Source organism: Nanorana parkeri, unplaced genomic scaffold, assembly GCF_000935625.1.
Source record: "Nanorana parkeri isolate BGI_ZX_2015 unplaced genomic scaffold, ASM93562v1 scaffold739, whole genome shotgun sequence".
Taxonomy (NCBI): Eukaryota; Metazoa; Chordata; class Amphibia; order Anura; family Dicroglossidae; genus Nanorana; species Nanorana parkeri.
In genome coordinates this window covers 17762-33114 of record NW_017307007.1, presented here as the reverse complement: position 1 = coordinate 33114, position 15353 = coordinate 17762, and the positions used below count along the sequence as shown (strand labels likewise).

Below are 15353 nucleotides of genomic sequence, written 5' to 3'. Positions count from 1 at the left end.
CCCCCCCAATTTTCTTTTATAGTTTATGCTTGATAGGTTAGTGTTTTTGTTTAATTGTACATGGTGGTCATGTGAAAACTTTTTTGCTTGATGTCAGGGGTAGGCAACCTTGACACCCTGTGTTGCAACTTAAAATCCCATCCTGCCTTTGCTTCTGGCAGTCATGCTGTGACTGCTAGTCTTACAGTGCCTCATAAGACTTTGTATTTTCACTTCAGTTGGAGTGGCCAGGTTTTCTACCGCTGGTCCAAGATCTGTCGGGAGAGGGGGAGAGTTTGCGTGCTAACAACACATGCTATGTATATCCAACAGACCTCTGGCACATAGTGTTTATAACTTTGTAGCTTTTTTTTCCTGTTTCCATAACTGTTCATGTTTCTCACTCCATTTTAGGATAATGAAAATCAGGACTCCCAAACATTTTCTGATCATGATGTGGTGCCTGATGTAAGTGGTTTTCATTTTACCTCTTTGATAGATCAGGAATTGTTTTACATTTCAATATTGGGTGATTGGTAGTGTTTTTCACTATGGGTGTGTAGGGCATTTAGATTTGAAACAAAATTTCCAGGTCAAGTGTAACTATTTACAGTTTTGCCTTTTTTTTAAAACCAAGTTGGATTAATTGGAAATATGGGGAGTAATACTTCTAACATGGATTGCTTTCAAACTGTCAAGGGGAACCTTTTCAACCTTAGGACACCTGGCATTTATTTTGCAATTGGATCATATTACTTGGTACAATTCAGGATTAAAACATAAATAGCTTTGATATAGAGAAAATAGAGCTCAGAAAGGATTTATGCGCTGACTGTACAAAGAGCATTCTCAGACCCCTTAAAAGAGTTTTTCCACTTTTGCAGTCAACTTTGGGAAAACCCCCTCTAACCACTCGCAGCATAATGAAAACTATATTTTTTACAATGTTTGACCTTTTTTTGTATGTTTTGTTGAAGCAAGCAACTTGGCAGGTTATAGGATTTTCTGAGCACATTCACAATGATCTGTCCTCAGGGCAGTGCGTTCGGCCTCTGGAACACAAGCCGACCGGTTACCTGTGTTCAGGGGCTGGAGGGGGAGTGGAGGTGCATTTAAGTCATTTGTACTGCAGCCACGCCCCTCGTCCGCAGTGTGATCGCCGGCACCTGGAACGCAGACATATTAGTGTTCTGGTACAGTGAGTTCTGCAAAAATTATTGCAAGCCCAATACTGAGGCCGAACGCACTGGAACGCAGAGTTTGTGGTGTTAACCGGCCCTTAAAGAGATACTTAAATAGAGTACAAACATTTGTGTGAAAGATCTGCTCTGAATGTTCTATAATGCCATTGGGCACGTGCCAAACGCCGCTTGATTTTCTTTTTAACTCAACGTTGGATTTTGGTATGAATGGAGTCTCACAAATAAAATCCACATTCACTCTTAGACTTTTGGTGAATCGAGAAAAATTTTCCAATATGCTCCAACTTTTCGTCCCTGCGGTTGGAATTGATCATCGTTTCCACCCCATCAAATATTGATTGCATGTACGTTGGGAAATTCATTTCCTATGAAATTCTAACCATGTACGTCCTACTTTAACTTCATTAACCTACAATGCCCAAATCAAGGTTGTAATCCTTTACCCTTTGTTAGGAAAGATGGTGTACTTCACAAATTATAATGAACAATCCCCCGCACCCCCCACAGCCCCTCCTAACATTACAAAGGAGCAGCAAGTAGAAGTTTTAACTCTTAAGAAGCCAAATAACCCTAACCCAAGTAAAGGCAATTTAAACTGCAAGAACCTTTTTTTTTCTTTTTTTTTTGCTATGGGAATATGTAACGAATATAATATTGGCTATCCCAATTTGGCTGCAAAAGTGCAAATACACTCATCTGTCCCCATACTAGTGTCCTTAATTGCTGCAGGCCATGGTTGTACTTTATTAAGTAAAGTCAATATAAATAGTACCTGTGCACTCTCTCTTAAATAGAGGTGAGGTTTCCACCTTGGACTCCATTCATATGGTTGGTGGAGGGGATGGGTCTGTTGTCCCTGTGCTTCAGCCTTGTCTGAGCTGTGAACATGTGCAGTCAGGGGAAGCCCAGGGTTTAGGGATAATGATGCAGCAAAGTTTTTATGTGCTAGGAATCCTTGGGAACTGAGCAGTTTCACTAGTGGCTCAATTGCGTTGACGGCCTTGCACCAGAATTCAAGCAATACTTGGAAAAGGTTGTATCACCAGCTAATTTTAGTACATTAACTTGGGCAAAGATAAAGGAGCATATTGGAAGTCAACATGTATTATAGTGCCCTTCCAAAAGATTGTTTCTCAATTTTTCTTAAAGTTACACTTTGATGTTTTTTTTGTTTTTTTATTTAAAAATATATATATTTTCCCAAAAGCCTGTACAGACGTAAAATGGTCATGTGCACAGTTTTCTTGCCCTGACCTAGAATTTACTACCAGCCATGGTCATAGTGGATGGGTGGGCAGTGGTGCAGGCTCCCAGTTTGTGATCGAAGATTGAACTTTAACGTGAACCTGTTACCTAGATCATGCACAATATTGCATGATGCAATAAAATACATGCAAGTATTTATATATTCTGAACAAGACCATGACAACAGAATCTTGGTCCAACACCAGCTCTCTAACATAAACAACCAGCAGCTAAAAATTGAAACCCAAGTTTTGGAGTATTTGTGTTTTTTATGGGTCTTTGAGAATAAATTCATAGGAAAGCAGCCTGAGTAGTCAGGGGTTGCTTGTTTTAAAGCTGTGTTACTGCTCGTTAAGAATATGCAAGTAGTTTAATGCCAGAAGTCTGGGCATAGTCACACTTTTTAAAATCAGAAATGTGTACAACTGTGTTCAACTTTTGGAAATACATTGCTCTCTTTATCGGGCTTGGTGAGGTTTTCAGAAACACATTATCTTTTTATATAGTGAGTGAAATATTTTATTCCTTACTTTTAGGGCTTGTTCACACCAATTCCAGTGTGTTCCAGCGTGGTTAGCTGCTGGAACCCACTGGATTGCATACTATCTGGCTCCGTGTTCTGGGGTGCTGCTGCATTTAAGTCAATGGCACTGCAGCCACACCAGAACGTGTCGCACAGCTGGAACTCGAATTGGTGTGAACAAGCCCTTAGACCAAAGAAAGACCTGAGACACTAAGATCATAGGCACATTACACCTAGTTATGATGTAGTCCTTGTATTGGAAAATGAAGTGTTTTGAATAGTACTACAGTGTTTCATGGTTAAGGCCTTTTATTATTCCTGCCAACTCACAAGAGGTTTGTCCTTGGTATCTGTAAAAATTCAAAATGTGGCAGCTTACACATAGAGGGCCTTTTTCACACCAATTACTGTGCGTTCCAGCGCATTTAGCTGCTTGCATTTTTATACACCTTGTATATTTCCACACCATAAAGTATACTTTGGTTTTGCTAGTAGCGTATTTCTCCCATACTACCGCTGAATGTTACAACATATTGGGTCTTTCCTTGCGGTATCTTCTAACTTCTTCTGCCTTGACTTAATGCATGTCATGAGTAAATCTTGCACATGCACAGAACATGTAATACAATACAAAATAAGTACAGTATAAGGTTAGAAAAAACGGGTTTACTATTACTTTTTACATGGTTAGGATTAATTTTCCTTCCCAGGTGGGTTTCGGCAAAGATTCTGTCTTCTGCAAGCTTCCACTGTTGGAGGTGCCACTTTTAGAGGAATGTTCAGAAACCCGGTGACCTCACTAGTCACAAGGAGTTTTGACAAGGCCCAGGGGAGTTCAAGTGCCTTGCTGAAGATTAATCTTGGCTAGGCGCTCCCCAGATCTCGGCACACTTAGGTTGCTGGAAATGAGCAGACTACTGTGCATGCACCAGTGGTGTCATTGCATTAAGTAAAAGCATGGGGAAGTATGTGGATGAGCAGTAGTGTTTAATTCTAGGCTTTTGAAAAGTGTTGTAAAGCAAGTTTACTTCCACTCTTAATAGTGTGGTGTTTTTTTTGTTTTTTTTAAAATTAGTATTATTTAAAATAAATAAAAATGTTATGTTCTCAGAAATCTGGGATTTTAAAAAAAATGGTTTGTGACATTGTAATTGAATTTTGTTTTGTTTCTTAGGAAGGTGAAGACGAAGACAATGATAAAGGTTAGTCTTTAGTATATACTTTTTCTTGCATTTTAGAGGAAACTGGTAGACAACTTGACACCACAAAAGGCCATCTATTTTTTTTACCCCTGTTGAATTCACTGAATAAAGACGGCAAACAGATTCTTAGCAGCAAAATATACTTTTTCAAAGTATTTATAGCAAACATGTATTTTTGAACATTTTTTTTTTTTTGAAAGGTAAGTTTGTGTTTTTACACACAAGTAATTCTAAGATGTTGGTGTCGAATGGTTTGTTTGGAAACACCTATGATGTATGTGGCCACCATCATAGGACATTTTGTGCTGCCTACTTCTGCAAAGATGCTCTCTAAGACCTTTTGGATACTTGGATATTAATCTCTCAAAGAAGATCACTAAAACCTATGATGGCATTGTATAAGTAAATGGATGAATTTGGAGTACAGAATTGCTCTTAACTGGATCACTACAAACTACTGCTGAGCAATGCTCTTGTGTGACCTGTGCTTGTTATCAAATGCAACCTGGTTCTTGAGTGACCAATACCTTTTATATGGAACATCATTGTCACATTATCTGTGCCTATTACTGTGGAACATTCTTGAAGGAGCACCATTCTTGAAGGATGTGTGATTTCTCCTGAGGATCATCTTTCCCGTATATATTGGTATTACCATGGAACATCTCTTGTATGTCACAACCATGCTGCTGAAGATCAGAATGTCTGCAGAATATGACAAGGATTGGTGTGACCAGTAATTGCAGCTTTTTTCATGGTTGAGATACATGGACCCTTCTACTTGGATACTTCCGATGCTGAGCTGATGGGATGCATCTTCTGATACTGCTTTTGCCATCAGGCATGTCCCCTGGCCAACATGTTGAAGAATTCCTGTGCTTGGACTTGTGACTGTTTGAAGAATTCTGACTCCCGTCCAGACATAGGTTTGGAAAGAAGAAAGGTTGTTCCCACTTCAGGACAACATATCGCTTGACATTCGGTTTCTGAAGACTTCCTGTCGATTTTGGGGCTCTGCTTAATCAAGCTCTCTCATCAGAAAATGGATCCTTAACCTCATGTCTAATGTGCTGTCTTGCCACGAAGAATGTCCTCTTGTTTGTCTATAGTTTTAAAGCAATGTTTACTGTTAACCAGATTTATTTTCTCTAGGTCCTACACTCGAATTTGAATTTGTTTAAATTTCTTACTTTGCCATCTTTATTCCTGTTAAATCCTCTTAGATGTAACAGGTTCTGGTGATGGTATACACGACGTATCTAAACCTCTTCATTCAGAAGAAAATGGATCAGATTCTGCTGTTAAAGAAGAAATCAAAGATCACACTTCTGTGAAAGAAGCTGATGACGATAATGTGTCTGTCACAATCCAGGCTGAAGATGCCATCACTATCGATTGTGATGGGGATGACCTTCTGGAAACAGGTAAAAATGTAAAACTTGCAGATTCTGAGGCATGCAAGGCAAAGGATGAGCAGGAGGCGACTGGCACCAAGGATGGCCTAGAGAAACAAACAGATGACATGTCCAAGGACCAAAAAGATGTCAAGAAGGAGGAGAACATTAAAGGAGATGGTGTTAAGAAAGAAGCCAGAGAAGGTTCGAAGAAAGCTGAATCTGGAGATAAAGACAAGGATTCTCAGAAGAAAGGTCCCTCATCTACTGGGACCTCAGGTCAAGCAAAGAGGTTTGTTTTTCTATGTCAGTTCTTTACGATACTGATTACCAGCGTTCCCTAAGAGCACTCTACATTAAGGGGTAGCATCAAGAATATTAGTACCTTTTGGTTTTATAATGGTTTTTGAGCCTCATAAGTTTTTTTTTTTTTTTTATATTTTTCATTTATTTTTTTAATTCAAGATCTTCCCAGTATGTTCTGCCAATTTCATTATTGAATTGCCAGCAATTTTATTTTCATTTTTTCCAAATTGACGAGTTTCTAAACTCCTTGTGGTGATGGTAAGAAACAGCGTCCCGAAAGCAAAATGAAGTCAAGTCCCATTCTTGAATTTTGGAGAAGATTTACCATATTTCCACATTGAATAGAATTGTCAGAAAACCTAGAACTACAGGCATCCAGGGGAAAATCATATCAAGAAGCTTTTCAGGGAATCCTTGTGTTCTTCTAAGATGCAATTGTGCATTTGCAAGGTGTTTTTGTTTTGTATTTTAGTATTTCCTAACTAGGATCCTTTTGATTTGTTTATTTTATTTCCTTTATTACTTGCTTTTTACAGTTCGTCTAAAGATGGAAAGGAAAGCAAAACCACATCCAAAGATGATAAAGGTAAGGTTTTGCTTTTCTTACAGTTAGATTGGTATATACCTTCTAATGTTTCAGACCGGATTTATATTGTGTGGTGTTTACTATGTTTTCATTGTTAAAATAGCCTTTCGTTTCTTTATTTCAGTGATCGATACAGGTTTACCAATACACTGCCTTCCAGTTTTTCTTTATTGGAAGCTGCGTTATGCATGCTCTCCCCCTCCACCCCCCCACTTAAGTGTCAATAGAGATGTGGAGCCTGCCTTTATCTTGACACAAATTAAGATCAGCAGCACTTGATCAATAATAAATTCTTTGTATTTATTTGAAGAATAAAATTGGAAGTTAGAGTATATGGGTTTTTAGGTGCATTGTGAAAAAACCAACAATTTACACTATTGTATCAAAATATCTTGTATAAAAGATGATTAAAATCATCAAATAAAACATGATTGTGTACATCCACGTTTGCTTCCTCACGACAGCATAGTTGCAACCTCCAACACACAACTCTAAAACCATTAGTATTGCATAATGGGTATAAATAAACCAAACAATGTGTTCTTTCAATCAACTTGGCATAATGTTGCCTCTTCATAATATTGTTTGGAGCAGATAAAATTTAATGCGTTTCGTGCCCCAAGCACTTCCTCAGGAATTTTGGTTATTGGAGGAACAAGAATCCAGGAGTGGACCCATCGGTAAATGACTTTAGCCAAGCAGGCGTCTGATGAGGCTGCAACGCAGCCTCATGAGTGTCGGCAGCTAGCGACCACATATGATAAACAGCAAAGTGTTTTTCATACAGCGGAACCTCCATAGTCTGAAATTACAAGGAGCACCCCTTAGGTCAAGCATCATTGTGGCTATTACTCCTATTTGTGGGATGCGGTTCGGTCCCGCCTGCTTGACTCCAGTCGTTTATGCACGGGTCACTCCTGTATTCGATTTCCTCCAATAACCAAAATTCCTGAGGAAGCACTTGCAGTGTAAAAAGCGTTGAATTTTATCTGCTCCAAACAATATTGTGAAGAGACAACATTATGCCAAGTTGACTGAAAGAATGCATTGTGTTTTTTTTTTTTATACCCATTATGTTGTACTAATGGTTTTAGCGTCGTGTGTTAGAGGTAGCAACTATGTTGTCATGAGGAAGCAAACGTGGATGTATACCATCATTTTTGTTTGATGTTAATCATCTTTTTTTTTATACGATAAAGATATTTTGATACAATATTGTAAATTCTTGTCACAAGGCACCTAAAAAAAAAAACCCCATATACTCTTCCATTTTAACTTCCATTTTTACTGTATTGAACAGGTGTGTGGTGCCAATCACTCAGGGGACTTTCACAAAACTTTTTTTTGTATTGATTTAAAAAAATTGCGTCATGTGCAAAAATTTCGGGGCCACGCAAGGTCCTTTTTATCAGGGTGACAGTGACCACAAGAATTTCTAAGTATTCATCAATTGCTGGTGATCTTCATTTGTATCAAGACTTGGTATTGCACGGCGCCATCTGTGATCATCACTGCAAGCACCAGCATTTACTAAACGTAGCTTGCCTTTATGATATGAAATTAGATTTGAGTTAGTGACCAGGACAAGTATTTACACCAGAAGTCATAATGGGTATGCTTGTTCCAGGTCAGTCACTGACATTATTAATGCTAGGGGGGTCAGTATGACACAGGTTAGCAATGCCAAGCTGCATATTATTGTCATGATGTTTGTTCTAAAAAAAACAAACCAGGCATTGATTTGTAATTGTTGAGAGAGAGAGAGTGTGAAAGAACAAAGGCCTGTGCTGCATTTTTAGTAATTTTACTGTCTTGTGTTCAGTTTAAGCTGGCTAGCCACATTGTGATTGGTTTGACAACTAACCTCTCAGATGACCAAAAAGTTGACAAACTGTGTGATGTCATTATCTACCTAAACAGTCAGTTTTAGTTAAACCCAATCAGTCCACCCATGCTGCTAAAATTTTACAGGTCTGACAAAATCAAAAAGTCTGGCCACCATCGGTGTATGGTCAATTCCATAATGGGTCTTGTAATGAGCATGGCCATACCTTTTTTTTTATTCTTATAAATAGGGAACCCGTGGAGATGGAATGCAGTGTCTTGGCATGAGACCTTGTATCTTCTGTATTTGTCAAGGTGAAGGATCAGGGCTGCGTTTTATCATTTCAGTTATGTAAATGTGATTCTTTTATTGACCAGCCAAGCCATTGGATTCATTCAGACCACTGCAAGTGCTTATTGAGACTGTTCAGCTGACCTAAAATATATTGTGAAATACTAGTAGAGTGGTCTGTTTACGTAGTCTTTTCTTACCCGTGCTTTGTTGAAGGAAAACAAATTCATGAGTTGCCTCGACATTGACACCCTGATTGCCACCTCTCCTCCTGTATTTAACCATGGAACAACAAAGAGCATGGTATTTTTACAGAGGTGTACATCCAATGCATAGGTAAAAAATGCAACAAAATTTATTGGACATACAATAAATTATACACAGTAAAATTTCAGGAGTGATATAAAATCCCTCAATCTATATTTGAATAGGCAATCATCCAGGATATACAGAATTCAACCAAAAATATATTTAGTTGCACATCCATAGTTTCAAACATAATCATTGCTAATATCACACTGTTAACTTTCTGGAAGACCGGCATATCCGGTTCCGACGCTTTTCACACACAGCTTATTCAGGGGACCATAGGAGATTAATCTAATAATGATAATTATTTCCAATCACTTTAATGGAACATCGCCAATTACATACATTTTTGAAATTACATCATAGAGTCCTAATTAGGCAATTAACGCAGCAGACATGAGAATCCCCCAGAATGAGCAGGCACCCAGTACTTACCCGAACAATATTGCCTGGAATGAGAAAGGGGCTTACGGACCTGGAGGCAGCAGGGGGCCACACAGAGCCACCACGCCGGGGACACCGGGACTCCAATGGGGGAGCAGCGGAGGACGACCAGAGACGACCCAGTTCACCTTTTCTAGAGCCGGTCCTAAATATACCGTAATGAATGGGGAGTGGCCACAATACAGAAAAATATCCTTTTCCGGCCCTGTTTGATAAAATAAGGCATTCTATAAGTATAATATGAGCAACCAATCCAAGAGATGGCATTAAACATACCTTTTGTCAGGGTTGGTCTCATTTTCAACAATGGAAACAGTGATGGAGTATTCTTTAACCATTTTAGCTCCTCCATATGACCTAATCCACTCACCTCACTTAATCTAAAACCATACAATACGTGTCCAAAAAAAATCAAATCCTTAATCAAAATGTGCTAATGTAATACAGTAGTATGTGCATGCGACACCGGCACATGCATACATGTTTAAGTACACACATACACATGTGCGCAGCCACACACATACACATATATCTAAAAGATATCACCCCGTGTGACAGTAATCAAGCCCATATTGGACTACAAGTGTATATTTCCATGGTGTATGTATCAAAAAAAAATGGATGTGAACATATGTAGCAATTAAACATAAATATTAATATATTTGTGTATTAGTGAAAAGAAGTAACCCATCTTTATATGGCTTTAAAATCCGTGATACATAGTTTACTGAAACAATGTGCACTCTTAGGAACAGACAGACATAGTCAGTCCTCCCAAACAATGGGTGTTCATGATTGTGAATCATAAGTAATCCGCGAAACACATCCACCTCTCTCCCAATCAAATCCCCTATCAAAACTCAATCTCAATGTAAACTATTAGACTCTCCAGAAAGAAAACCCCCCCCTCCCTCTTGGTCCCTTACATGTCCCCCAATGCCATGAGAAGATAGCCTTTAAATGGAATGTCAGGGATAGTACGAACCTTATGTCATCCAATGATTAGCCTCCCAAGGTTCGTACATAAGGATTGTACTACTACTACTACCTTTAGATAGGCAGATCCAGCTGTCAGTCACACAGCTGGGCGGATCCTGGCACAATTGTCAGTAACCGCTTCAGCGTCTCAGTATACCGCGAGCAGCTGCTCGTGGTATACTGCGGCGTCTCAGTATACTGAGCCTAGGGTGATAGGAGGACGCTAGTTTGTGTCCTCCCGTTACCCTAAGGAGAACTATGTGGAAAAGACTTAACCCCATAGTTCTCCTCCTTTTTAACAGCGCTGTGTAATCCAGAGTGTGGCTCGGGTTAATTTTCATTACCAAAAAGCGGTAACGCAGAGCCACACTCGGGATTACACAGTGCGTTACTTACCTTGTCCACGATTCCCACTGCGGCCTATGCCGGCTCTGGGTTCCGTCCCTTGCGTGCGTCCGTGTCGCGGGGGGGGCGGAACTGGCGGGAAATTTAAAAGTAAAAAAACGGGGGGAAAAAGAAACCAAAAAAGGAAATAATCAGACAGGCAGCGAGGTTAATAGAACTATGGGGTAACTTTTTTTTGGGGCCAGAAGTCTCTTCAGGGTGACAGGAGGACATATACTAATGTCCTCCGGTGACCCAAAACTTAGTATATAGCGGGCTGTTACCACTATATGCTAACACAGAGCTGTGTTGCAGCAGGGATGGATCCACCCCGCTGGCTGACAGCTCTAGAGAGGCAAAGCCAGCTGTGCCTGCCCGCTCCCCCTCTCCCATCCATTCCTCCACCTTGGCTCTGGAGGATCAGAGAGGGGAGCGGGGAATCCCTGCGAGGAGTGGTAACTGATGGTCACCGCTCTCTGCATCGAGAGGATCAGAAAGTCGGCCGGTGTTTGGTGTTTGCTCACTTCCCTATCAGTAGAGCCGGCCTGTGACCGTGTTTTTTCACTCACCCCATAATTCTCTTTAAGCTTCACCTGTGCATTTCTTGATTATGAAAGAGTATTTTATAAATTTCTGTTATCTTGTGTTAAGGATTGAAAAACATAACAGACTTAAACGTGATTGAGATACAGTTCTGTATACTGCTGACTACAGAACACTAAAGAAAAACACCCCAGAATGCGCCACGAAAACGGGTGTTCCCTGTGATAAAAGGTTTTGAAGTAAAGATTTCATGTGGTATAACATAAAACCTTTTAAAAAAAAAAAAAAAGCTGTAAAAATAATGACCCCAAAACCATGTTAAACCCTAATTTAGATATTAATTTGGAATGAGTCATAAATGTATCTTAAAAACTCTGGGAAGAATAAAACTTAAAACCTTGCAATGCAGGGGTAACCCTACTGCACGGTTTAAGTGTTCAGTTTTGTCCAGGGTTTAAAATAAAAAAGATATACTCACCCAAACCACATGCCTGCCTGTTAGAGCAGTCCCTTCAACCTCTCTCCACCTCCTCTCTGGTGGTCTAATGACCTGCGAGTCATCAGTCTAATACAATATATTAGACGTGAGGATGCCGAGGGACCTTCCCCTCCACTGGAGCAGGGGGGGGGGGGGGGGGGGGGGGGGAGTGGGCACCTTTCAGGAATGGCAGTTGTGCTGTAACACATACTGGCCAATACAGTAGTCAGTCTAAGGGGCAGAATTAAAACAGTTCTTATGCTTTTTAGCACCATCTAGTGGCAATAGTGTAGTGCAAACAGCACTCACTCAGATTTACATTGGGTGGAATATTTATAAATCAGCGCCATATCCCTCGGTATCCTCATGTCTAATAAACCTGCAGTGCATGTGAGGATGTCATGGGTCTTTAGGTCGCTGCAGCCTAGCAGAGAAGAGGTGGCAGCGACCGGTCTAGCAGTCAGGTGGGACTGAGGATCAAGTGAGTTTTTTTTATTTTAGCCCCTAGACTAAAATGAGGACTTAAAGGAGTTCTAGCCGACCTGTGACAATGAGACTCACAGGTCGGCTCACTAGATCGGGAGGTGAGCAAACACATACCGGGTTCGCTCGCCTCTCGATCCTGTCACGGCTCTCTGCCGTGACAGGGGGAGGGGCTGGATTCCCCTCTCCCCGCTCTGATCTGCCAGCGCCGACTGGCGGAACGGAGGGGGCAAGTACAGCTGGCTCTGCCTCTAGATACGCAGAGCCAGCTGTCACTCACGCAGCTGGGCGGATCCCGTCATCTAAGTTGGGATCCGCTGCGGCGTCTCGGTATACCGCGAGCTGTAGCTCTGGGTATACTGAGCTTAGGGTAACGGGAGGACGCTAGTTTGTGTCCTCCCGTTACCCTAAGAAGAACTATGGGGAAAAACACTGACCCCATAGTTCTCCTTTAACCCTTGCAGTGTGGGGGTATCGCCACTGCCAAGGGTCTTGTTTTATTCTCCCCATACCTCTTCTTTAATAGAGAGCGGATTGCCAATATCTATGAAAACATTTTAGTGGTACTGTCATGATTTGATTTTTTGTTTGACACCTTATGTCAGAAGTGCATCATTAAAACATATGGCTCCCATGGGTGCAATAGGAGCTTCTGTTTTGCTCTGTGTGTGCATTCTGTATGGTTCCTGCTAGGGACGGCACCAACAAGTTTTCAGGAAACAAAGGTTCAGACATTTTTACTGTATTTTAGCTCCCTTGTCCAAGTAAAGATTATGTCAATTGGATATTTTGTGATTTCAACAGCTTTGAATTTAGAAATATTTTAATATTTGCCCTCATTGATGTGGTTCCACTTCCTCTTCCCATAACCACTGTCCTAGGATAGGAAGTTTATGGTGTAGTCAGGGAGTGCTTCCAGCTGGCCATAGATGGCAATAAAAACCTTGATATGGGTTGTAATATCTTTCCATTTGGATCCAAGATGAGGGTTTTGGGTGGAGTTCCACTGCAGGATTCTTACACTCAAACCATGCATCTGACTGCTACATTGGTGCACGCATCAGTTCTTAAGATTCACTTGTCAAAAGTTCTTCCCTGTGTTGTGTTTTGTTACTATAGGTATCTAAACACAGGACTGCTCAGACCCTTCTGAAGATAGGTTTTTCATACCCTCTTTGGGTTTGTTCTCCTGTTCTAATCTATAGGTATTACATTCTTTATTAAAGCACAACTTTTTTTTTTTTTTTTCATTTTAGGAAATACTAGTAGCATAAGTGGAAGTTCTCTGAGAAATCTTTGGGTCAGTGGACTTTCTTCAAATACAAAGGCAGCAGACTTGAAGAATCTATTTGGAAAGTATGGAAAGGTATGTTTATGTAGCAATTTGCAGATGCAGATAACTGGTTTCGTCAAAAAAGTTGCAACATCTGCTCAAAGGGTTGTGGATGCTTTCTTGTTTTCAAATATAATATGCCCCCAAAAAAGCCCTGACAAAACACTAGTTGTTTGGGTTTTTTGTTTTTAACACTGGTAATATTGGGGTGTATATTTGTCTCCATGTATTAACTTTTTAGTTTCATGTACCATGGGTATTTTAATATTCTCATGCAATATAAAAACATGAGAAACTTTAATGTATGGTTCAGCTGTTCACTTCTGGGCCTTTCCTTCTGTAATTCTGTTGGCTTACTATATTGTAACAGGGCAGTTTTAATTTAAAATCTGTAACGCATGACATTTATCATGGATTGTACCAAATGATATTGCAGGCTTGCCGGTTTAGAATATGAAGGCCCTTTGTGTCTTATCAGTCTATCTCACTGTTTTATTTTGAATCATAATATTTTCCAGGTTCTTAGTGCAAAAGTAGTTACTAATGCAAGGAGTCCAGGAGCAAAATGCTATGGAATTGTCACAATGTCATCCAGTGCCGATGTGTCCAGGTGTATTTCTCACCTCCATCGTACAGAGTTGCATGGCCAACAGATATCTGTAGAAAAGGTGAGTTGGGCTTATCTTGCTGGGTCCTGGGAGTTGGGTTTTGTCGGTGTATTAATTTATCATTGTTCCTTTAGTGGAAGAGCGATCCTTCCAAACGAGACCAAAAGAAAGAGGGGGACGACAAAAGTACTTCTGGGAGAACATCTGGCGAGAGGAAGTCATCAGGTGGTGATAAAAGCAGCAAGTAAGTTTTACATGTGTGTTTGCACAAATTGCTTTATTAGTGTCTTCGCACACCATACCAATATACCCCAGGATTCAACGGGTGCCAGAACAACTAGTGGATGGCATTACAGTATATAGTTTAGATCCTTGGTTCTCAACTGTTGGGTCACGACTCAGTGTCCAGTGGGTCACTGCATGCCTTACACTTTTCTAGATGAGAGGCTCCTCAGCCTCCCCCTAGCGCAGCGCTGTCAGTTCTCACGCCAAGCAGCATTTCAAAATATGCTGCCAAGTGTCAGCTTGAGATGGGATCGGCCTATGGCCGCGAGGGAACTCCATTCATGCATGCATTGCTTACAGCTCCCTCACCTGTCCTGTAGACGTGCCTGGACCGGAGTGACGTCACATTCTGGCTCCTGGCACCTCTACAGGGCACTCAAGGGAGCTGGAGCAAAGGCTGAGGATCCACTCAACTTCTCCTAAGATAGGGAGACTGGTTAAATCTTAGAAAAAAAGGGGAACGTGTGTGTCAGTGGTTTTTGAGGGCCCGTTCACACTAGTACAGTGCGTTAATTGCACCTACCACAAATTCTGTTGTGGGAGGTGTGTTGCGTTGCCATTCAGTTGAATGGCACCCCAAAGCACCTCCCACCCACAGTTCAATTGCCCGCACTGAAACGTGCAGTACCGCAATGCTGTTCGTTCCAGGGTGCTGCAATTTCAGTCCTGACTTAATCACCAAGAACGAATGTGAGTCCTGCGGATACACAGTTTGAGAGCCACTGGTTTACATGATATGTTGTCTGACCACCATTCTGCTGCAGAATGTCATCTTTATTGTTATTCCTTCAGCATGAAAATGCAATTGCTTCATGTTGAAGCAATACCAATAAAGATGATATTCTCCATCTGAATGGTGGGCATACAAGATATCCTCCAAACTGTTTGAAATGATTGTTCCTGCTTTACCACTTGTGTTCATGTGTGGGGGTTTTTTTTTTTTTTTTTTTTTTTT

At 40.7% G+C, this 15353-nt stretch overlaps 1 protein-coding gene across 3 annotated transcripts in view; it reads left to right on the top strand.

The window, feature by feature from the left end:
• Positions 1 to 15353, top strand: part of SLTM (SAFB like transcription modulator) — a 65970-nt gene that overhangs the window by 33841 nt on the left and 16776 nt on the right. For all 3 annotated transcript variants that reach the window (XM_018564236.1, XM_018564235.1, XM_018564237.1), the window contains 7 exons: positions 394 to 447; positions 4124 to 4151; positions 5375 to 5837; positions 6388 to 6437; positions 13429 to 13538; positions 14024 to 14173; positions 14248 to 14357. In XM_018564236.1, the coding sequence (XP_018419738.1) occupies positions 394 to 447; positions 4124 to 4151; positions 5375 to 5837; positions 6388 to 6437; positions 13429 to 13538; positions 14024 to 14173; positions 14248 to 14357 (965 nt within the window). The remainder of the gene's footprint in view (positions 1 to 393; positions 448 to 4123; positions 4152 to 5374; positions 5838 to 6387; positions 6438 to 13428; positions 13539 to 14023; positions 14174 to 14247; positions 14358 to 15353) is intronic.